We start from the raw sequence: 25,597 nt of genomic DNA, 5'->3' as shown, positions 1-25,597 counted from the left end.
TAATTAAGATGAAGATAGTCTGGGAACAATGACAGCCCTGATATTCCTGTGTGATAAGAGGGTCTTGTGGAAGGCTATGAAACCAGCCAGGCACAGCCTTCAAGATGTTCTGTCTCAGAAAGTATTCCTGGGTACAGTGATTGCTCTTTAAAAACGCCCCAAGCCCTTCTCTCTGCCCTCTTCCCTTCCTCCAGCAAACTTAGAAGGTTGCCATGCATGTTAACCCTTTCCTGCCCCTGCTGCACCCTTGGCTCATAGGTGCCCGATTGCCCAGGCCATCTGTGCCCTCTGCCCCACTCTGGCTTGGCAGTACCTAGTCAAAACAGTGTGAGGGTGGAAGACAGAGCCTCAGCCTCGGCCTCTTGGCTTCTGTGGGTCTCTGCCAGACCCCAGGTGTTATTTTAGTATAACTACAGTATTTAATTTGAGGATGTGTGTGGACCAGAAGGAGGGACCGAGACATAATGTTTTTCCTCTTGACCAAATGATTAAATGTGAAGTTCTAAAAAAAAAAGAAAAAAAATCTAGCTCGTTGAAAAGTTGTATCCAATTGGGAAGAGAGAATTGCCTGGAAAACCTCTTCTAGGCGAGGGGCCCTACCTCTTCTGCCACCACCCACCTCACAGGCCCGTGCACTTTGGGTAGCACCTGAGCGGTCTGTGGCCCTGCGCGATCCTTCCCTTCCTGAATATGTCTATCATACCTCTACCGGAAGAACATTCTACAGGTGTGTTTCGTTTCTTTCAGTCCTGAGAGTACCACCACCCGCTGCCGCTGAGCCATGGCTGAAGGGGAGATCACCACCTTCACAGCCCTGACCGAGAGGTTTAATCTGCCTCCAGGAAACTACAAGAAGCCCAAACTGCTCTACTGCAGCAACGGGGGCCACTTCCTGAGGATCCTTCCAGACGGCACAGTGGATGGGACAAGGGACAGGAGCGACCAGCACAGTAAGCAGCTATCTGAATTGCACCCACACTTTCCTGTGTCTCCCCTAGTCCAGCATGGGAGGACGGCAGGGAAAAGGGTACAGGTAGCCACTTTCCACGGCTCTATGTAGGCGGAATGCATTTAGAAATGAGATAACATACATACACCAAGGGGCTTGCTTTGGAAGACAGGAAACCGTGGGCTACCACTTTGCTAATTGCATCTTATTGCAAGCTTTTGGAAAGATTCTCTGTTGGCTTGATATAACCTTTGCTAGGGTCCAATCACTGCACCCTGCCCCCAGGTTTCTATAAACTAACAAAAGATCAGGCCCCCAAGCCAGACAAAGGCCTGCTGGTCCACTATGGGAAGAACCTGATGGGGAGGGGCGGGAAATCCTGCACAAAGATGTGGGCTCAATTTCAAGCTAACAGACTCTCCAGGTGATGTCTCCACTGGGCTTGATTTGAGAATCCCCATCTCTAAGCATAGCCTAACACATCATAAATTATGCAGCTTTCCTGCAGCACATTCTGCAGATGTGGCTGTGGTATGTAGAAGGGGTGGCGTCATTCTCCAGACACTAATGGAGCCAGAGATGGGAGCCACAGAGTGAGCAGCTGACAATTCTGGGCTTTCCCAGCAGCCTGGCTTTCAGACAATGCAGATAAATGGTGCTATGGCTTAGGGAAAATAATCTACCTGCCCAGTACTTCTAGTGCTGGTGCGTGCGTGTGTGTGTGTGTGTGTGTGTGTGTGTGTGTGTGTGTGTGTGATATTAGGTATCTGCTTTCTACTAAGAGATTCCCTCAGTACCACTAGGGTATTAGATGTTGTAGGGAAGCCAAAAGTCAGATATGATCCCTGCATAGAGGAGCAGCAATTTCACGAGCCAAACACTGAGAGACACAGGTGAACACAGGGGGAAGGAAGGCTTGGGACTGCCTTGACAAGGGGATGCCAATTGTTGATGTGATGGCTTATGTGTTAGATGTTGGATTACACCCGGTGTAGGCACCAAACTTCACAGACAGTGCGAAGATGGCTTCTGAGATACCCTGCTCAGTCTCAGATGCACACGTGACTGGGATGGGTGTTAACATTGTCCCTCCTTCCCCAGAAAGGCGGGTGCTAGCGCCAGCCAGCTGGGGCAGGCTTATGATTTGGGGGCTTTGTTTGGATAACCTGTCTTCAAGTGGGCCTCCTACATGTTTTCCACTCTATGAAAAACAGGGACCCAGGACAAGCCAAAAATAGAGATTCTAGAACATTAAAAATAACCGAGTTTGGGCTGAGCCTGTAGCCCAGGTGACAGAGTGCTTGCCTAGCATAGGAGGCCTCGCCAAATAAAAAGTGAATGTGGTGTTACACATCTATATGTATAACATATAGATCTCCGCAGTCAGGAGGTGGAGGGAAGAACCGTCAGAAGCAACGTCGTCCTACAGCCGCACGGTGTGAGCAGGGCTTAGGACAGAGACCCTGTGCTACCAATGAACTTAAGATTCCAGTTCACTATATCGGGCATAGTCTACAATCCATGGGTCCACCCACACAACCCCGGGTAACAAGCTTCATTTTCTCTGAGTTTTAAATGTTTCTACTAAGTCTTCACAATTTTCTGAACTAATGGGAGATGTTCTAGTCCCCAAGATCCAAAGCAAAGGTGATCATGGCGACATGTTTCTTAAGGTTTGCCTGGTTCTTGGAAACCTTAAGCTTCGGGGTAACAAGAGGCTACAATTTCTGGGTTTCTGGACAAAGGTCATGTGCCTTCACTCTGGTCACTCTATCATTAGTAGCATAGGATGTCTCGGGGTGCATAACCCTGGGACAGCTTGTGGTGGCACTTGGCTACCAGGCTTCAGCTGTCAGAAGCCCTGGGAACTCAGCGTAGCTCAGTAAAAGAGCTGTAAGGAATTACGTGCCCAAGGGATGCCGGGGTATTTATTGTGTGAACTTGGGCGCAATCTTTCAGGCTTTATTTTTCTAACTTAAAAAAAAAAATGAGAATACTGATTCCAGGTTTCTTGGGAGAGGTAAATGAAATAATGTAGTAAACATTTCTGGCACAGTGCCTCCCTGGCCCAGGGTTCAGCACATGCTGGCCAATATTGCCATTACCATCCCAAGTCTCCAGACCCAATGCAGCGTATGGACATACAGTGTGATACTATGGCGCTTCTCTTGGCCCATGAAGGGCTGGAGTCTGGATTCACGCTTCTCTACCAACATTCAAAGCAGTTCTATGTGCTTATTGTCTGCTTACTCTAGAACTAAGGACAAGGGCCAACGGGAGAGTCCTAAGGTAAATAGGCAGCAATCTGTCCTGTACCGGTGGAAACCACAAAGGACGATCCACCCACCCTCTGCAGTCAGGGCCCTGGAATGCTGGTGCTCATGTCCTCCTCTGCCACTTTGTAACCAGACAATTACTAGTCTCTCTGTTTTGCATGAAGAACTCTGCTAGAGAAGCTTCAAGTTGCCCAGCCAATGATTCTTCTAATCTTCAGTGTCCCCGGAGCCCAATTTTGGGCAGTCTTTTAATCTCACTGAGACTCAGCTTCCTCCTCATGTGGTATTCCAAGCAGTGCTAGCTTCACTCTGTGTCGCTCACATTACCCATCAGCCTGCCACAGGGGGCCTCCTGGGCCCTGGGTGTGGATCTGTCGCCATCTTCTGCCCAGAGGTGGCACTGCCGTTTTGAACCTCAGGCCTCAGAGGCAGAGTCGGCTTTGGGCGGCTTTTGAGTGGAAACCCTGGAGAGCCGTGATCCACACACAGTCTGCTTCTTATTGTTGTTGTTGTTGTTATTGTTGTGGTTTTTGGTTTTTGTTTTTGTTTTTTTTTTTATTTTCCAAGACAGGGTTTCTCTCTGTGTCATCCTGGCTGTCCTGGATCTCACTCTGTAGACCAGGCTGGCCTCAAACTCAGAGACCCACCTGCCTCTGCCTTCCAAGTGCTGGGGTTAAATAAAGGCGTGTGTCACCACAGCCCCGCTTGGAAGTTCTAGTCCTTAATCATTGGTCTGAGCATGACAGGCAGAGCTGCACTCCAAAGTTTCCTGAAGAAAGAGCACCCCTAAAAGACAGTCAGATACTTCGGTAAAGCATAAACCCCACAAGACAGAACTTGCCTCAGAGCCTCGAAAGACTGTGCGCAAAGTGGGGAAATTATCCAAATTTGTCTGTCTTACCCTTGGGAGAAATAGTTTCCAGGTACCTTATCTGTGGTGTCAACCTCTGGAGGACGCTGTGCACTGGCAATTCCAAAACAGACTTAAGTGAAATGTCTCTACCAGGTTCCTGTAGAGAGGCGGGGTTGAGACTTGTGCCTTCACCAAAGCTTGGGCCACAGCTCTGGGCAATTGTCCGTACATGATGTAAACACTAGTTACAATGTCATAGTATCCACAATAGAGACAGACAGACAGTGAGGGTTACAGGGGGCCCTGGAGATGCAGCTTGTGAAAAGATTGCTTTTGAGAGCAGAATGCGAGCCCTGAGAGACAAGTAGATACGTGACTGTGGGAGAGTCTAGGGAGAGCCACAGGACCAGGAGAAGGTGACCAGTTTCATGCTATGGCATCCATGTGAAGGATGCCACAGATCTGTGTGCCTCTCCTCACAGCTACACTTCTGCATTTACTTATGTGGTTGTTTCCTGGACTTCTCCCCTGCAAGCCCCTGGAGGACCAGGACTCTGTCTCTTGATGCTCGACACTGCAGCTCTTGTGTTCAGCATATTGCCTGTCACTGGTTCAGTGCCCAGGAAGCATTAATTTGATGAGCGGCTGACTTGTGTGGCTGGCAGATAAATTTAAACCCAACAGTATCTCAAGAGATGCTTGTCAAGCACTGATACATGCCAGGCTCTGCACAGATGGTCACTTCCACCTGACAACAATCCTCTGAGGTCACTAGACATCATCGTGCTGAAAACCCTAAAGCTAACAGGATGTGACCGGCCTCTCACAGGGACAGCTTCTGGAGCCTGTCCCCTGTTCCAATACTAAGCACATTCCCTGAGGATCCCACCACCACCCTGATACTAACACCATGACAGACAGCATTTTCACCCCGCAAACTAAATACATTGGCATACTTATCCTATCACATGGTGCAGAAAGGCAAGGACGGGTTGATGTCCCCTTTTGTATTTACCAGACCTGTGACACCTTGTGGCAGCTACTTTTCCTCTATGCCCCTAAGTTTCCTTGATTTAAAAATAAGAATGCCAACAGTTCTCTACCTCTTAGGAAAGTAGGAATGTGAAATGTGATATTTCTAAGAGAGTGTCCAACACACTGCCAGGCACCTGAATGTTCAAAACAGTGCCATTCTCCAGGGTCATCATCCTCCTCCTCCTCCTTAGGTTCACTGGGCCTCCTCATTCAACCACCTGAGAGCTGGCCGTTAAATAAATGCTCAGCTTGTTCACAGAACTGCTGCTGACTTTACATCCTAGCTTCCCTGAGACTGTCTCAATTGGAGCTCCTGAGACCTGGCATAAAGCCACAGCCTGCCCAGGACCTGGCCCAGCAATTCCTTCCCATCTAACTTCCCTGGGACAGAGCCACTAGAGAAAAGGCTAAGAGCTCTATGCCTGTCTGCTCTTCCTGCTAGAGTTTCCTCTCTGGAGAAGACATGTCGGGTTTTCCTCTTCCATAAGATCAACAGCTGGAACAGCAGCTGCAGAGGAATGGCACACTCCTAAGCATTCCTAATTTTCAGCCTCCTCGTGGAGCCTACAGCCAGCCCCAGCCTCCCCAGCCCGTAGGAAGGAGGCTGTGTCGGGGAGGTGGATCCTCGGCACCACTCACCACACAGATGGAAATGTTCTTCAGCAGAGTGTGTGCCAATCAAATATTTATAAACCTAGCCACATCCTAAAGGCACCAGGGGAGTTTGCTGGTCCAAAGGATCTTACTGCAGTGCCCTGGATCCAGGCAGACCACACTGCAGTGAAATCCCTCCCTGTATACTGTTTGGGGGTAGTCCAGACTTCCGTTGTCTGGTCTGATGGGACTCCACATTTAATGGTAAAGGCATTATATTCACCACCAGCTTGGACTCCAAGTCAGGACAGCTTTCCAAAGAACCACATTGGGGAGGTCTAAGCCCTGCTGCCATAGGCAGAGAGAGGGGCAGGGCTACAGAGAGGAATGTCCTCCCAACAGGATGTTCCTGCCTGCCATATGTGGTGTATCAGCCTCTTGGGTCCCCGAGTCTAACTCAAGACCCCTTGTTTGATTATAGAGGGATTTTTCTGGAGAAACTACAGTATACATATGAGTACACACACATATGTCTCTCAGTCTATCTCTGAACTAAATAAAAAGTTTTCTGACTTTTTTCCAGATGTTAAAAGACAAGACACCTTTACAAATGTTAGCAAAAGTCTTTTCCATATGTACACACACACACATACACACACACACACACACACACACACACACACACACACACACATTTCAAACCACTGGAATTTTCCCCCTCTGGTCCATTTTTTCCCCTTCTCTGTCTTTAATGTTTTTCAAAGACTGGTTTGTGGTTACACTTTAATTATAAACTCCACTGACATAAAACAACCTGGCTGAGTTCTGAATGAGGCTGACCTCACTTTGAGTAAACACAACCAAGGCCGGGAAGTCTCCAACCCAGAATAAACTGGGCACGTAATCTCTGTGGCCTCTCTCTGGGCAGCAGGCATAAAGGGCAGGCCATGCCACACACAAGTAAGGCCCTCCTCTTTGGCTTCTCAGCCCAAGATACCAGCTGTCACCTCAGCTGTAAAAATCCCTAGTGCAGGACAGGGGTGGACATGGAGTGTGGGTCCCAGAGCTCACTGCTCTTGGCATTAGCCATCTTGGATTCTTTTCCCTTCTTTCTGCTCTAGAAAGTACGGGATCAACGTGCCTCTCTATGAACAAGCTACTGCTATGACCTCATGGAAGGTTATGGTCCCAGAAAAGAAAGCAAATGCCAACTACTCCTTAGGCATAAGGCAAGAGTACCCGGGTGGAAGCTGGTAGAGCCCTGGAAAATGCTGGGCTCCTCTTCAGAAGGGGCTGTAAGCATGCAGAGACCACAGGGTGATGAATAGTGAGCATGGAACACAGGAGCATGAGACACCAAGGTGACGGTGTCCATTTTAGGCTGATATTTAGATTTTGTATTCTCAAACCAGCACCCTCCAGCATCCAAGTTTAGCACTAATGAGGTCCTGGGTTCAATGCCCAGCACCAAAATCAAAATCAGAAACAAAACAAAACACACAGAAGTACAACCCTGGATTCTGTTAGGATATTTACCATCACAGATCCACCAAATAGCTAGATATGCCTCATGCTTACCATTCCAGTACTTGGGAGCCTGAGTCAGGAGAATCACTGTAAGTACCAGGTCAGCCTGGGCTCCAGAGTGACACACTGTCACTTAGAAAGAAAAAAACTACCACACAAGCCTTTCCCAGCCCTCTTCAAGTCAATTTTTATAAGGCTTTGGATTTCCTATCGACCACTAGAGTACCTTTCGAATGTTGTTTCCTGTTCTGCTAAATCAAAATTCGCTGTCTCCATTTCAGACCTGGGCTAAAGGAAGTACTCAGCTAGCTACAGACTTTGGTTTTCATTAATAAGCAACTTGGAATGCCCAGGGCTGCTGCCCTTCCTGTTCATAGACACCAGGGTCTCCCTCCCAATGAGGGTGTCATTCTCTGCTCAAGGTGCTTACCTGGCAGAGGGTGTTGAATATGGAGAAGGTAGGGTTTTTGTGACCATCCATCCCATCCTACACCCCCACCCCTGGTACTTTTGGTACACTCAAACCCCTTACGAATCCCTGTGTTCAACCCTGAGCGGAGTCACAGACCACCTCAGAGGTCACCAGGAGCAAGAATCGAGTCTTGGGGGCAGCAAGGTGGCTTGGCAGGTAAAGCACTTGCTTGCAAGTCTAAAACCTGAGTTTGTTTGGTTTTTAGAAGAGCCCACGTAAAGGTTTCGGAAGGAGAGAACTGATTCCAAGAAGCTGTCCTCTGACCTCCACACTTACATCATAGTATGCATGCAACCTTCCACAGACATTTCATAGACACACAACAAGGAAGGAGGAAGGGAGAGAGGAAAGAAGGAAGGGGAAAATGAAGGAAGGGAAGGAGGAAAAGGAGGAGAGCCTTGGGTAGCTCTGAGGGTCAGCCTATTGACTAAGAACAGAGCTTTAAGCCTTATCACCCCTGGAAGGCAGGGAGAATTGTGGGGGACGGCGACTCTTTGATGAAAACTTTGTAATAGCTCATGTGTATACAGTCAAACCAAAAGCATGCCGTATATACATACAGACCAGAGACCAGCAAATGCCATCCCCAGGACCCAGAGATGGCTGCAGAACTGATTTTTATAGAAATAGAGAGAGCATGAGGATGAATCAGACCCTCCCTCTATGGGTCCCCAGTCCTCTACCACCTTCTCGGCCTCCCCAGGGCAGCTGCTGGACACGCCTGACAGTGTCTAGGAAGTTTTACGTTTTACGCACATCTGTTCATGAGCTATATACACTAGCTTATGCTTCTTACACATTTTTCAGCAGGGATTTACTTATTTTCCTACAATTTCTTTGCTGTATGTTATCTCCTGCTTTTGTCTAGAAGAACAAAGGGAGACAGCAGAGAGAGGGACAGAGTGACAGGGACAGGGGTGGGGGCGTGAGACGATATTGAATTGTGCTTTTACTCATGAACACAAATTTTAGCACACACGGGTAGGGGTCGGGGGGGGCACCTAATGGCTTACAATCCTTGCCCCTGCTCTGCTGCTACAGGAGGAAGGAGCGTGCTGTGTGGCCAGCCCCTGCCTCTTTCTGAGGTCACACTTCCGCCCCACCTTGAGTGTTCCCTGCAGCCAGCAGCTGAGAGGGTATAGGTCTACAGAACCAGAATGAAGTCTCCCATCAGAGGGTTGGACACCCAATCACGGACATGTGCCATGTAGGCTGGGCGTCATATTTCTGCGAGCAGGGCTGGCAGGAAGGCACATGTGTAGGAAACACAGCCAGAAAGAAATGCAGTGAAAATGAGCTACGAAACTTGGACATCCTGGAGAAATAATATTTATAGAGGAAACTCTTGAGCCGATGCTCACCAGCATACCATCCCTGGCTGAGGGTTGTAGTCATGTGCTAGGCAGGCCCCAGCTCTTGTTTACTTCTGTGAGGCCTCTCCAAGGCCATGATGGGGATTTCACAGAAGGAAAGAACTTGCCCTCACCTAGCCCTGCAGCAAGAGACAGAGCTAGGAAATTAAATGCTTTAAAAAACAAACAAGCCAACCTTCCTCACGGAGTGTGGTGGCACACGCCACTAATTCTAGTACTTGGGCAATAGAGGCAAGAGGATGGAGAGTTCAAGGTCATCCTTGGCTACATAGCAAGTTTGAGGCCAGCCTGGGCTACATGAAACCCTATCTCAAAACAAAACAAAACAAAACAAAACAAAACAACAACAAAAAAAACCTAATCTACCGTGGGATCCTGGGATTGAACTAAGGTCACCAGTTGGCACTGCAGAGGCTTTTAACCACTGAGCCATCTCACTGGCCCTTACAATTTTTCGTCTTAGGGTTGTACAGACATCTGTATTATTTTTAATTTTCAAAAGAGAATCTCCCAGGCTCTTAACCATGATTCTTCCATTAAGTTAAGAGCTCTCTACTCTAACTCCTGTCCAGCCTTGGGCTCCACAAATCTACTCACCATATTTATATGTTTGCTTATTCTGGGCTTTTCACGCCACTGCAACCACAAACTCACCTATGTCCTCGCATGCACTACAACTGCATTCCTTTATGTGGACATACCACGCCATTCTGTTCCCTGGAGCGTCACTATCGTACTTAGCCACATGCTTCACAGACTATCAGATCTGGAGAGAACTTGATAGACATGGAACCTAAGTACCCATCATTGTGCCCAAGATGGATTAAGTGGCCTGGCCAAGGTCACTCCACTAGTTGGGGGCTGAGTCTAGCCTCAAGCCTTATGCCTCTCATCTCGACGCCATTAACGCCAGAGAATGTGTTGGGAGCACAATTCAAAGGCCCTGGCTTGTTGAGGATGGCTTGGCAGAACCATCTCTACCAACATTAGCCTGATGACATCCACTCAGCTGATACCAACTGGACACGGTATGTAGGACGCTACACCAGGGACCCAAGGAGTCAAGACAAGACAGACAAAATTCCTTCCCTTCCTTTCTTTCTGCTTCCTGGCTAGAGCTTTAAGTAATAAAATAATTATGTGCTGAGCATATGGAAGGAAACAGCAAGTGGATGAGGAAGGGAGTACATGGGCAGTGGGGGGGGGATGGGCAGGGATTAGGGAAGGGGAAGACAGGACCCACTGGCAGAGTGTCACAAACACTTGAGCAGGCTTCTCTGAGAAGGTATTTAGGCAGAGGCCTGAAGGAGGAAGAGAGTACTGTAGCTAAAGTTTTCCTGCCCGGCCCATGGTCAGGACAAATCTCTCTCACCCGCCAGTCTCGCAGCCACTCAGACCCAACCAAGTAAACACACAGAGACTTATATTGTTTACAAACTGTATGGCTGTGGCAGGCTTCTTGTTATCTAGTTATTATACCTTAAATTAACCCATTTCTATTAATCTGCATTTTGCCACATGGCCCGTGCCTTACCGGTACCTTACATCTCCCTTGTCATGACGGCAGCTGGCAGTGTCTCTCTGCCTCAGCCTTCCACCTCCCAGAATTACTCTCTCTCCTTGTCCTGCCTGTACTTCCTGCCTGGCTACTGGCTGATCAGTGTTTTATTTATTGACCAATCAGAGCAACACATTTAACATACAGACCATCCCACAGCAGAGTACACTTTATAAATGTCTGGAGGAAGAAGATGCCAGACAGGGGCATAGGATGCGCAAGGACCTTTAGGTACAAGAGTTTGGTGAGGGCTGGGGGGACAGCTCAGGCGGGAAAACTCTCGCTGTGCCAGCATGAGGACACAGCGTCAATCCCAGAATGCACACGAAAAAGCTGGGTGTGGCGATGCATGCTTGCAGTCTCAGTGTTGGGGAAGACGGAGACAGGCAGATGCCTAGGCTCACTGCAGCCTAACATAACCAGTGAGTTCCAGGCCAACTGAGAGACTGTAGCTCAAAAAACAAGGTGGACAGGTCCCGAGGAACAGCATCCATGATTGTTCTATTATCGTCACACTCACAGGCGCGCGCACACACACACACACACACACACACACAAGAACTGAAAGTTAACACAGGTAGAGCAGAGTAAGCAAGTGAGTGATGTGAGGCTGGAGGGAGCATCTCCTGGATGTCCTTCAGCCTACTATCTCGTGACCATACTCTCAGAGATGGCCAAAGTTAGGCAGTCAGTGGCTCCCAGCTCCCTTCCTGTAATTTCAATAAACTCGGCTCACCACAGGAAGTTGGGGGAAGTCTTGAGTCTCTACAGCAGACTTCCGAGGATGCAGAGGTGCATCTTCTAGGGGTGATGTAACTATGTGTCACTCTTGTGTGAATTGGAGGATGAGGAAAGCAGAGGGGAAGGGGGAAACTCCAGCACATCTGTCAGGATGTGGCCAACCGTTAGGCTACAGACAGCTACAGAATGGAGCACAAGTCAACTAGCAAAAAGAACAAGCTGGAGAGGGCAGAGAGATGGCTCACAATTAAGAGCACTGGATTGAACCTCACAGGACCTGGGTTCAATTCCCAGCACCCACAGGACACCTCACAACTGTCTGCAAATCCAGTCCCAGAGGATCTGATTCCAACTTCTGGCCTCCAGGAGCACTGCACACAAGTGGTACACAGACACACACACGCAGGGCAAACACTCATACACTTCAAATCTCAACAACAACAACACGGCTAACTTGTCACACTGACAGCTGTTAAGAAAAGCCAGGGGCAAAGGACTGTGTGGAAAGGATGCTAACACTGCTGTAGAGGGGAACCTAAGTACTTGGCCATCCAGGCCTATGCTCGCTCTAGAAAAGCACATGTGGACTATCCCGAGGGAGGCTTTCTATGTGCCTCCATCTCCTAGGATGAAGAGTATGGACAGGGAAGCCTAGGACCTCAGCCAGTGAAGTTGCGTATCAATCACTGTACTGAAGCTACCTAGCCATCACTGTGCTGAGGGGAGGTGGGAGGGGTCTAAATGGACCCACAGAGAAATCTGTCAAGTCTGTTGCCCTCCAACCCACCCCCGCTTATTGGGCTGCCATCCTGACTCCGATTTCACTCCAAATAGAAGCGAAGTAACACCCACACATCTCTCAACTATATTTTTCCTGTCACAATCCTGACCCCTGCCCGGGCCATGGCCACCCCTAATCTACTTTCTATACTTATTCTGGCCCTCTCACTCCAAGTCAGAATAACAGTTGTGACAGTCTAGAGACTAAAGAAATTGTCCAGAGGAGTCCAGAATTAATTCTAGCTCCCAAGGATGAACCATTAACGCACCTCCCTTCATAGGTGAACAAGCAAAATAGTAATTATCCATTGGGTATTAGCCTCTGATATGCGTCCATCGCTACCCAAGGCACCTTGGGAGGATCAACCAGAACACATGGTGACATACGTCTCAAGTGACTTGCAATCCCTGCCTTCAGTCATAAGGTGTCTCAGCATGGCTTCCAGGACCTTGAGGGGTTGCTCTCTGCACTGGAGGATGTTTTGCACATGCTTGGCCTCTGCCCACGAGGGCCAGTGGCCTGCTCCTTCCCTTCCAGCTGTCATGACACAGACAATCCCCAGACTTTTCTGGACATCCCTTGTGGAAGAAAATGGCCCCCAGTTGAGAACATGGCTCTTGTCCCTGCATATATGGGTAAATGGGTAACTCCTTCCCCTTCCTGAGCACTTCTCTGCCAGGGCCCTATTTGGGATGCCCTGGAGGTTGAGGGGTTCACTCAATTTCACTGTGGTGAGTCCTGACTCCCTGGAACTCTCTCCTCTCCAGGAAAAGAACAGTGTCTGGGTTTAAAACATTAGTGATCTGCCAGCATGTCCCTCTGCCTTGAAGGTGTGTCCCTATCCAGCAGGGTGACAGCTAAAGCTGTTGCCACTTCCTGCTCTACAGTACTCCAAGACCTCTGGGGAACTAAGAACTAAGGAAACCAGTATGACCTCTCCCTGTAATGATTTCCCCTCAGGTGACAGAGGAGGAGGACAGAGGAACTGGGCAGGTATGCACAGGGTAGATGGGCTGCCCAAGCTAGCCTTTGTCTCTCTTTTTCTCAGGAATTTGCAGCTCCCCATGAACAGCTCTCCCCGGAGCAGAAAGGAACAGGAACTACCGTTTTGATTCACTGGGGGCTCCTCCTCGGGGCGCTACAAAACGAATAATCAGAATTTTCCATAGCCGGCTGTTCTGGCTGCGGGGCTACTGGCCAACGTGCGGTGTTTGTTGACTTTCGCTTGTGTTATTTTCATTCCAGTTCAGCTGCAGCTGAGTGCGGAAAGCGCGGGCGAAGTGTATATAAAGGGTACGGAGACTGGCCAGTACTTGGCCATGGACACGGACGGGCTTTTATACGGCTCAGTAAGTATGAGGCTGACGCCTCCAGACTCAGCCAAGGCTTGAGGTTTCCAGAAGTCTTGTTACACGGGGTGATGCAAATGACACACCATCAATTAGCCTCTGTTTGTTATTTTTTCCAGTACGATTCTCACCCTCCACCGTGCTTTATTTTAGGCACAAACATAAAAGAGTTTCTTGTGGTATTCTCTCAAAATACTCCGATTATCATACAGACAGGGAGGAAATGATGATTGGTACTTTGGCAACTTGTTGGGCACTCATTTCAGAATACCTAATCCTACCTTATTCATTCAACCCCAAAAATGCTTCTGGAGTTGAGTGAGAACAATGTGTGTCTCTTAATGTTCTGCCTGTGTGTGGAGGTGTACCTGTGTGCACAGAAGCATCTGGGGGCCACAGAAGAACCTTGGGTATCAGTCCTCAGGTGCTGTTGACCTTAAAAAAAGAAGAAGAAAAAAAAAAAGAACAGGGTCCCTCACTGGCCTGGAACTTGCCAAGTAGACTAGGCTGGCTAGCTAGAAAACCCCAGAGTCTGCCTGACTTCCAATACCCAGTGCTGGGACAAACATACCGCCAAGCCTGACTTTTTCTTTTCATTTTTCCTTTTCTTTTCTTTTTTTTTTTTAATATGGGTACTGGAAAATGAGGTCAAGTTTACTGAGTATGTTACTTCTCCTGTCTCTTAATGCCTTTTTAAAAATCAAAATCAAAATTACAGTAGTTTAACATTTAAAAAAATTGTATTAAAATTTGCAGATAATCTCTTCTGTTTCAGGATCACCTAAAATGTTAAAACTAACTTGGAATGCTTTGGATTCTGAGATTCCCTTCTCTGTATCCAAGCACTTATAAGAATCTTGCCTGTAACCTGTGACCCAATCCTTCCCTTTGGGGGAGATGGCTACAAAAAAAGGCAGTCTGGAAGGCAGGTTTAGTCTGGGCTGACCTTCAGTGGTACCCAATTGCCAAACTAGCATAGAGACACAGGAAGCCTGCTGGGTGAGAACAGAGTGCAGCTCTCCCACTGCCCACTAGGAGGCAGAAGATGGACTGCTGTCATGGGAAAAGCCGACTCCAGGGGATTGGAGTTGGGCAGTGACTGCTGCACAGGGAAACAGACTTTAAGGCAGTTCTTCCAGTTGCCCATCCAGTCAGTCAACCATTCCAGCTCCAATGAAGCTCACGCCTCTCCTAATCTAACAAGTCGGATGTCCACTGTGAGCCCTGTCTATACCAACAGACAGGATCTACCTCACATAGGCTCAAGACTGTCCCAGGAGACGGCACACCGAACGTGCTCATCAGCTTCTGACACCTGTGAGACACTTCACTGGTGACACCTGTAAGATCAGCTTGTGAGCCCCACACACTCTGTGTCTTAGAGATGATGGCAAGGTTTTAGGCTTTTTCTATTTGAAATTCATTTTGACATTTATTCTAATATTTTACACTTAAATGTAAATGTTGAAGGAGAACTGCCTGAAACCAGTGTTCTCAAGGCTCCAGAAAAAACCCTCACCTACATCAACCATGGCCATCATTGTAATTCACCTGAATAAGATCTTAGCATGTCCTACTTAAGAATCTTCACATATACCACATTGACAAAGAAACATTCTAACATAGCTAAAAGCTCTGTCTCATGCTCTGAGCAAATAGATCTTCATCCGTTCTAATTCAGATTTGTGGTCTGTGCAGAAGGGATATTTTTATTTTGAAAAATTTAGTTTGAAACACTTTATAACAAAGTATTAATATAGTTATCTACAGGGGTGGTAGGTGGGTGGGTTTATAATACACTAATGGCTTCCTGTATTTTCCAAATTTTCTACAATGAGTGTATGTCACCTAAGTAACTGGGGGGAAAGCGCGCTAAATATAAAAATAGAAACAACCACAACAATAGGCATGAATCAAGAGCTGAGGAACAGGTCCCCAGCACTGTGCCAAGTGTATAGCAAGTACACACAAAGCCTGGCTCAGAGATGCAGTACCTCTGGGATGGCTGGCCACCTCAGCCATGAGTCAGCCACTCTGAACATCGGCTGCACCAGTATGACAAGGAAGAACAGGTTGGGAACGGGACCATGCCCACCTTCATCACTGAATGTGGGCCCGACACCCACTGATGGCCATCAGGGGGGTAGTCCTACTACAGGGTCACAACAACCCACACCATCTAAAACCACCTCCTTCCTTCTGTCTCAACAATGTGCCCCATTACTAGTGTCTGGACCAAGTTCCTCCAGAGGCAGAGTCATTCAATTAAATACTATATTTATATCCTATTTTGTTCCAGAAGGATCCACAATGTCTCACCCAGGTGTCATTTCCCTAGACTATAAATGAATAAGAAGTGGACACTTCCTGTTGCATAGTTCCTTGCTAATAAAAGCTAACTCTGGGGCTGGGATGTAGCTCAGTAGTAGACTGTTTGCTTAGCAGGAATCTGGCTCCGACCCAAGCAGGAAGGAAAAAGAATTCCATTTACCCACTCAGTAGGTAGTGAGCAGCCATCATCTGCAAAGCCGTGTCTAAGAGGAGATAAAAGACTATAGAGACTAACAAGATTCCACCTCTCTGGTAGATCTTATATCCTATTAAAACAAACATGTCCACATATAAAGAACAGTGAATGATCTGATTAAAAACCATGAGAAAGCGAATCAGAACTGAACTGTGGTTGAAGAGAGTCCATAGGGATCATGTGACTTGAAAAAGGCAGAGTCCGATAAGGCAGGTCATCAAAAGGACAGTGTGAAGTATAAGAGTTTCCACATCATTGCCTTAAATTCAAGTTGAGTATGTGCCTTCCAAAATCTGTTCCCACAGAAATTTGAAACACTGACTTCTTTCCCTCTTACTAGATGAATTGTAGGTAAAATGTAGCTGATAGACATTTTCCAAGTAACCATATTATTAATATGCTTGGGTATTTCAATAAGCCTACAGCTGCACTGGATTCTACTGTGAGGAGGGAACTTTATCTCCTCCAATGATCACCTTGCCACAGACATCTTCCACTGTATTGCCACAATAGCCAATACTTCAAAACCCACCCTCAAAATAGGACTTAACATTCATTCAACTGCCTCCTAAATGTAAAGTCCTAGACAGGAAATTGCTGCATTAAAGATAATGCATGCTGGGGGCTGGAGGGGCTTTGCCTAGCATGTGGGAGGATTTAAGTTCAATTCCCAGTACTAGAAAGAGAAGAGAGAAGGAAAGAAGGAGAGAGGGGTAGAGAGACACAGGGGTAGGAAAGGACGTTTCAGATTTGATACCTATCTTCAAGCCATACTCAGAAAGATATCCTTACTAACAAATGATTAATAATATTTTCACTTCACTTTTCCTTGGGAGGGATATTGAATACACTTTCATTAGTTTATTGCCCAATGTTAAAACAGCAGATAAGGTGGTGGCACACGCCTTTAATCCCAGCCCTCAAGAGGCAGAGGCAGGCAGATCTATGTGAGTTTGAAGCCAGCCTGGTCTACAAAGCATGTTCCAGTATAGCCAGGGCTGTGAGATATAGAAACCCTGCCTCGCTGATATGTAGAACTGAATTGTACTGCAAAATAAAAATAATATATATATATAAAAGAAACTCTGCCTCAAAAAAGCAAAAAGAAGCAGCAAATAAATAGACTATGACCTTGATAGATTGTGACTCTATATCCTCAGAGCCTTCCTTATACATTCTACATGTACATGAAGAGATAGGGGAGGGTATTTGTGAAATGTTAACAGTTGTCTCGAGTTGGGAACATAGTTCTGTGTTGGAGCATTTGCCTGGAATGTACAAGGTCCTACATTTAATCTGGCACTGTACCAACCAACCAACCAACCAACGCCCATAGTTGCCTACATGTAGGTGGTGGGCTTTGGGTTTTTTCCTTTTTCAACTGAAGTTGTGATCTTCTCTTTATTATGTATGTATTGCTTAGTGGGGCAGAAGGCAGAAGGGGGGAGATGTGTGCCATGGCACAAGTGTGAAGGACAGATGACAACTTGTGGATGTTGGTTCCCTTCTTCTACCACGCGGGTCCTTGGAATCAAACTCAAGTGTTAGGTTTGGCAGCAAGGGCTTTTATCTGCTGAGCCATCATCTCATGGCTCCCTTGTGATTTTCTTTTTTTGTTTTTGGGGGTTTTTGTTTGTTTGTTTGTTTTTTGAGACAGGGTTTCTCTGTGTAGCTTTGGAGCCTGTCCTGGAACTCACTCTGTAGCCCAGGCTGGCCTCACAGAGATCCGCCTGTCTCTGCCTCCCGACTGCTGGGATTAAAGGTGTGCGCCACCACCATCCGGCCTCCTTGTGATTTTCTTAAGAGTACAATTCATGACCTGGCTAGATGACTCCATGGGTGAAGAAGGTAGCTGTCAAGCCTGACAACTTGAGTTCGATCCCCAGGACCTACATGTAGAACTGACTCACACAAACTGTCTTCTGACCTGTGGGGGACCAGCCCCTACACTTATTTACCCCAGGAACTCTTGAGGAATGAGGAACAAGAGACTTAGTTAGAAATACAGAGGAGAGAGACAGAGAGATAACACAGGATAGACTCGGGTGGGCCTGGATCCTTATCCAAACCGGCCAGAGCTTTCTTCCAAAGGGCTATTTATAACAATGCCAAGGGGTGGAGCAAAAGACCTCCTTGCTAGTTGAAGTCTTACAAAGACCTGGTACCCAGGCCCAAGGTCCAATCAACCTCTTATGCAGTCCTGCTGGGTACAGCCACTAGGAAACCTAGTGGGCTCCAACACTGACCTCCACGAGTGGGTAATGTGAACGCACACACGCGCACACACACACACACACACTTTTTAAAGGGTATAATTCTTTTTACAAACAACTAAAATAAGTATAATTATTTTCTCTTTTTCCAAATGGCCAGGCATGGTGGCACATGCCTGTGGAACGCAGGGAGAAGAGGATCAGGAGTTCAAGGCCCATCTCAAAACAACAGAAATGTGATGAAGCTCCAGTGTGTGTGCTTTTATGTGCAAAGCAAATTTTACACAAGTATTCGTGTTCATGACAATACTGGGGCAAAAATGCCAGCCTTTTAGTGAAAAGTACCAGCGTGGGAAGGAATTTGAGGAGATTTTCCATACAGCTGGTGAACAAAAGAGGAACTCTATTTCAATGTCACTAACGGTTCTGCCCCCTTCTGGTTTTTATCCTTTTAGCAGACACCAGATGAAGAATGCCTGTTCCTGGAAAGGCTGGAAGAAAACCATTATAACACTTACACATCCAAGAAGCACGCGGAGAAGAATTGGTTTGTGGGCCTCAAGAAGAACGGGAGCTGCAAGCGCGGTCCTCGGACTCACTATGGCCAGAAAGCAATCCTGTTTCTCCCCCTGCCGGTATCTTCTGACTAGAGGGATCCGTCTGGGTGCTCCCTATTTTGGTTGACCCTAAAATGTTCCCTTGACCATTGGCTGCGCTAACCCCAGCCCACAGAGCCTGAAACTGTAAGCAGTGCTTCTAATAGCCAGTTCACCTTTCTGCTGAGCCCTTTCCCCCCGCAGCACAGTTTGGAACAGAGGGACCAAATTGCTTCTATGGGGCCAGCTGGCTGGTCAGTCTAGGTCTGGGTTTGGATATCCAGTTGCCTCAGGGTACCTGCTGCAGGCTGGACCTCACGACACAAAGATGGGGCCATGTGAAGCATCCAGAGGGGTCTGAGAAGTTGGTCCTTGGTTCCATGCTCTTTCTCCTACTGAGTAAGCCCTGGTTTGAGTACCCCAAGTACCTAGCAGGTCTACCCTTCCCCCTACCAGCACCCCACCAATATTAGTAAAGAAGTTGATAGTGAAACTGGAGGAATCCCATGATAGAGACCGAAATCCCCCACCCCCATCTGCATGCACAGACTTAAAACCAAAAGGGAGTGGCATTTCCGTGGACAGTCTAGAAGCGTGGGGTCTCAGCACCAAGTAAAAGGTGAGGCTCAGCCCAGCAGTCATTCCCAGGTCACCAAGGAAACATCTACAGTCAGGGGATGAGCCGTGGGTGTAGGAGCAGTGAGAGAGGAAGGGCCCTTCAGCTGTGGATGCTAGCCTCTCAAAAGGGAGATGTTAGACATGAGGACAAGGAGAGAGAAAAGTAAAGCCATGAATGACATGGTGTGCTGGGCCACCAAGAAACAGGGGCTTTGGGGTCCCAGTATGATGGCCCCCAAATCGCACACGCATACAGATCATCTGAGGGTTTGATTTGAATATAAAACCTGATTTGACAAGGCTGGTGTGGGAGTTCTATGTTTTAAAAGGGTTCCCAGGTCCAAGCCGGCTTCCCCACCATGCTTTCAAAAGAAGAAAATGTTATTCAAACAAAGGTTGCTCAAACCGTACCCTCCTCTGCCTTCAACTGCCTGGGTCTCCCTGAACATTCAGGCAGCGGCCATGGTAGTTAAGCATGGTTTTAAGGCACTTTGGCCCAGTGCCCTATAAAATGCCCACTTAGAAGACATAGAAAGCATACTTCAAAAAAACTGTTAAACCTCACCAATAGCTTTTCCCAAGAGACCATTTCTGGTACCATTATTTCTCCAAACAGGCCTCCCCTTAAAGTAAACTTGGCCCAAGTGGCCAGCAAATTAGAAACACTATTCATCTCTGACATATGACACAAATGCCATGAAAAGGCCTTTCATACGCCATTTCAATATACTGTGAGACTTTATGTTTTTGTCGCATTTTATATAGCTCGAAGGAATTAAATGGATTCGCATTCAGCCACAGAGAATGATAATAACTGCATAGGAGGTAAGCTACTTAGTTTTCTAACACACTACATTTATTCATGAGGCTTTTCCTCTTTGTCTTCTATTGTACTTTAAAAACAGGTATCTAGGGGCTGGTGAGATGGCTTAGTGGTTAAGAGCACATACTGCTCCAGCAAAGCATAGGAGCTCAGTTCCCAGCACTCACATCCCTATGCTCACACCTGGTTCTAACTCCAACTCCAGGGACCTGCTGTCCTCTTCTGGCTTCCAGAGGTACTGCACGCACATGTACGAACACACACTCAGACATGCACACCTTTTTTTTTTTTTAAATCTAAAGCAATGATATGGTGGCTGTGGATTAAAACCAATGGCAGTGTTCACTTGTTTGACAATTTTTTGACAAGGATCTAAAGGAATTATTCCTTTAAAAAAAATCCTTCTAACTACACTGTCGTATTAAGGATAGGAAACGAATGATGAAACTCTTGAGAGTTCAAAGTGCTAATGGAGGAACTGAACTGAGTTATTTGACAACATGGTTAATAATAACATTCTGCCAGGCTTGTTGGTGCGCCCCTTTAATCCCAGCAGTCAGGAGGCAGAGGCAGGTAGATCTCTGTAAGACTGAGTCCAGCCTGCTCTATACAGCAAGTTCCAGGGGTATATAGATAGAGTCCCTGTCTTTTAAAAAAAATTAGTAACAATCATGAAAATGTTTTGCTTCCTTACAATAAGTGATTCGTGACCTTTTTTTAGTCTATAACTTGGATAATATGATTCTGTTTTGTTTTAGTAAATCTCAGGCACACTAGTGATGATACAGTATGGCTTACCATGTCTTTGTATATATAACGATTTGAAGATTTGGCCAGTAAAAGTGTACAGAGAAGAAATCTACGAATCTTAGAATAGTCAGTAGTTTTCATTATATGAACCAAACACAAGTATAACATTGGCCAAGACAAATTTAAAACCACTGCACACCGATGAGCTGGGGTCTGTGACTTCAGAGACTCAAAGCACTGCTGTGCACTGTGGCCTTAACAATCAACCAAGTCACTATCCAAGTATTTGCCCATTAGCTACTGCAGGCCAGGCCTAATGTGTGTCAGGCATTGGACAGTGGCCCCTGGGGACCATGTCGGTCTGGTACCCTCTCCCTGGGCATGTATTTATAAAGGGAGATGCTCTGGATTCATTTCTTCCAGTCAAGTAAAAACCCGGACTACACAGATTCCTACTGAATCAATGAATCAATAGTATGTTCTAGAAACTCCCAATGGTAGATAACCCCCAACAAAGCGAGAGGGGATAAGCTTGGTGAAGTAAACCCAGGACTTTCGATGTTAACCCTGTGTCTGTCTCACAGGGGTGGACTAGTTTCAAATCAGGAAAGGAGCTGTCAGATCTTGCAGAAAGGGAGCAGTAAGCCGGTCCCTGGGCTGTCTGGGACACTGAATGTGGGAAGCTTCAGTTGTGCACTCTCTTGCATAGCTAAGTCTCGAAGCCATCTGCTTGTCATGTGCCTCTCACACGCACTCACAATTCCAAGCTGACTGTGACAAGGCACCCAACGCTCCCTACACAGTGTGAGGAGCGTATGGGCTTTTGACAGTAACATACTAGAAACGGAGCTGGGCGTTTCCCCCAATGGCCAGCAGCAGTGTGTCCAGACCAAAAAACTAACTGGTGCCTCAGCTGCCATCGGAGACGAGGCCCCTGCTTGGCACTGAAGGCAGTGAAACCCAAGTGCTCAGCTCTGCAGAGACTGCTGCCGAAAGCGACCGCAGTCCGTGGCTGCAGAGCAGGCTCTGATGAAGACGATGCCTGACGTTGTCGGCTCCACCCCACCCCTCCCCACTGTACCACACGGCACCTTATAGATACTAATAAATGTTGTGTTAATGGCTGACATGTCTCGGGTTTCTGAGCATTTCTCTGTGGAAAGACATTGGGCATCTCCGAGGTGACATCGGGCATCTCCGAGGTGACAGCTGCATCGTCTTCTGTAGTTATCTTACTGTTAGACAGGAGACACTAAAGGCTAATGAGAAAAGCTCAGGGAGAAACAGTTTCACCTCGTTTGGAAACAAGGCAATACGAGGGAGCTTCTAGGTCTCCGGAAGGGGAATCATCTACAAACTTGCAAGTACTCTTAATGACTCAGGGACTTTTTCCTCCCTTGTACACAGTATGTGAGATCACACTGCTATTTGTCAAGCTGATAGGCTTCTGCTTAGGCAAAGATATTATGAACTGGAAAAATTAAGGATTTACTCAAAATTTTAGGTCAATGTCAAAGGACGTCTTAAGATGGGATGTGAGAATTAAGAACAAGCAATCTGTTGCCTAGCATATGGCAGTTAATGTCCTCAAGTGCTTCCCCCCACACACACCTCTGTCTCTCTCATGCACATGGACCACCTAGGAAAATAACTGGACAGGGCTGGAGCATAGCTGAGGGGAGAGAGCTTCCCCAGCAAGCTCCAGGCCCTGGGTTCAATCTCCAGCACCACAAAAAAGCAGAAAGAAAACAGATGGGCAGCCTGCACTCACTCTATCATTATAGTCAGTCCTTCTCCTTCCAATACTGCATTAAGTTCTGGCAAGGTGACTCGGGAGTTAGTGGTATTGCTGGGCAAATCTGGCAACCCCAGTTCAATTCCCAGAGCTCACATAAAGGTGAAAGGAGAGAATCCACTCCATAGGGCTGTCCTCTGACCTCCACAAGTACACCATGGCATGCATGCCCCCCCAAATAATAATAAATAATAACAATAATAATACTGTAAGTTGTCTTGAGTGATACTTCAGAGCTTTTTGGAGTACCTTCACCCCCTGCCATTATAACCCAGAACATGGGAACCCTTACACATACACCCGGCTGAAACACAATTTCACAAAATGTATGGGGTACATTGTGTTCTTTCTGTGAACTAAAAGGTCAGGCATAGCTCAATTCCAGACCACAACTTTAATGGGTCACAACCACAGTTTGGAAACTGCTAGCTTAAAGCAACCATTCTCCTTTCCAAAGATGAAGAGGCCCAATTATGATTCCGCACTGTGACTGTAGTGTTTACAAAGACATGGTTCACTCTCGAATAAATAGGACAAGGGGACATCCTGTGATACAGGCACCATCTGTTCCAAAGCTTAGTGAGTTCCCTGATCCATGAGTGATGCAAAATGAACAAAATGATGAGATGCCCTGAGCATCTGCTGTGGCCTCCAGGACAGGTCCAGCTCATTTCTGCTGTGGGAATCCTGGAGACTCAGGCCTACTTCCTCTTCCTTGAGAATTCTCACGCTTTGGATCTTAAGATCATCCCTTCCCTGACTATCATAGTCTATAAAGTCTCTAATTCTTGACCTCAGCATTCTATTTCATTATCATTTCTATGAAACGCATAAAAAGAGCTGAGCCAGGAAAAGGTTATAAACCTAGGGACTTTAAATATCAATTTCTGGAAATTGATTTCTATCATCTACCTAAAACACACACAAAAATCACCAGCATGGGGTAAATACCACTGCTGCCACAATGCAGCCTATAGAGTTTGAAATTCCCATTTTTGGTGAGCCAACTTTTAGAAGGCAACCCTGTGCCTTTTAAATGTTTGAGGGGTTAGGATAGTTGAGACTGCCCCTCTTAGGTGTGCACTTGACTACAAAGAACAAAATAGAAATGATGTAATCACTTTGGATGCTTATATGATGGACTTCCTGTTTTCTGAATGGCTGGAGAGAGGACTCACAGGCCCAAAGCACAGAGAGAGTCTTGTCATATTGGTTAAAATAGTAATAGTGGTCCATCAAACAACAGCAAAAAGGTGTCTTTGACTGTACTTTTCACAAATTAAGTTTTTTCTGTTTCCATTTTCATCTGTATATGTGTGGTGTTCACATGAGTGTGCAAGTTTTTTGGATGTGTGTGGGTATACCCGGAGGGGTACTGTATTCATATGTGTGTGGACATACGTGTAAAGGCCCAAGGTTGTTGTTGAAGATCATACTCTGTAGTAGGACAGGAAGTCAAGGAAGTTGGCTCAGACCAGTTGCCAAGGCAAGCACATAACATACTCCTTAAGAGCCAACCTGAGGGCCTAGCAACAGGAGCTGTCAGAATTCCTGATCGATGTCAGATTCTTGATCATGTCCAGCCAATGAGGGACGACCACACAGACTGGGCACTGGGAGGAGGCTATATAAGGCCTTCCCTGTTATTGATTAAATGAGTTCATTATTTGCCTTCAATGGACTCCCAGTGTCTGTGTTGTTGACACTGCGCCTTCTCACCCCCTCTCCAAGGGAGCTGTTAGAATCCAAGCAACAATACTCTATCACTACTGCATCTTAGTTATGGATATAAGGTCTCTTAATCAACCCAGAGCTCACGGATATAGCTAGTCTTGCTAACTGGCTTGTTCTGGGGGATACCTTGTCTTTACCTTCTGAAGCTGGAATTATCGCAAGTGGGCCATCATACTCATCTGGCATCTGTGTGTGTTCTGGGAAATCAAACTCCATCCTCATGCTTGCACTGTGAACACTTTAACCACTGAGCCATCTCTCCAGCCCACAAAAGTTGTTAGGTATAGCTGAAGTTATCTCCAGTCTCGCCTGGGCCAGCAGCCACTCAGACTCAAATAAACACACAGACACTTATATTATTTAAACTGTTTGGCCAAATGGCTCAGGCTTCTTGCTATCTAGTTCTTATATCTTAAATTAACCCATTTCTATAAATCTATACCTTGCCACATGGCTCGTGGCTTACCAGTATCTTACATGTTGCTTCTTATGGCGGTGGCGGCTGGCAGCGTCTCCTGACTCTGCCTTCCACTTCCCAGAATTCTCCTCTCTCTTTGTCCCGCCTATATTTCATGCCTGGCTACTGGCCAATCAGCACTTTATTTATTAACCAATCAGAGCAACACATTCAGAGCATACAGAACATCCCACAGCAGTTAGGAACAGTCATGACATTACAGGGAGATTGAAGCCCAAATGAACTGTGAGACCTATGTACTCTCCATCTCAAAAGCACTAGTGGTAGTTTCTTTCACCACCATTAAAATGACATACTCCCCTTCCCAAACCTGTCCTCTGCTCCCTTGGAGGAACCTCCTTTTGCTACTGCACATAAAACTTATTCTACATTTCAGCCGGAGCTGGAGGCATGGGGATGGGACACCAGCAAGCACACTGACTCCATTGACATTCCCTCAAGCTTTGGGGGACCTCTGCTAGATGACTGCTGGAATCCCGCTGAAACGCTGGTTCCACTTTGCAACTGACACAGTGACCATGACATTTTACACCCTGGCTATTAAAACAAGAAATG

General features: G+C 46.8%; 1 protein-coding gene across 1 annotated transcript in view; it reads left to right on the top strand.

The window, feature by feature from the left end:
- The window catches only part of Fgf1 (fibroblast growth factor 1), an 85,216-nt gene extending 63,071 nt beyond the window's left edge, over nt 1-22,145 (top strand). Inside the window, exons 2-4 of the mRNA XM_059246227.1 lie at nt 748-950; nt 13,405-13,508; nt 18,704-22,145. Of these exons, the coding sequence (XP_059102210.1) occupies nt 782-950; nt 13,405-13,508; nt 18,704-18,898 (468 nt within the window). The 5' untranslated portion in view covers nt 748-781 and the 3' untranslated portion in view covers nt 18,899-22,145. The remainder of the gene's footprint in view (nt 1-747; nt 951-13,404; nt 13,509-18,703) is intronic.
- Nucleotides 22,146-25,597: the final 3,452 nt, after the last annotated feature.

Source organism: Peromyscus eremicus, chromosome 19 (assembly GCF_949786415.1).
Source record: "Peromyscus eremicus chromosome 19, PerEre_H2_v1, whole genome shotgun sequence".
Classification (NCBI taxonomy): domain Eukaryota; kingdom Metazoa; phylum Chordata; class Mammalia; order Rodentia; family Cricetidae; genus Peromyscus; species Peromyscus eremicus.
This window is presented reverse-complemented; position numbering and strand designations above follow the sequence as displayed.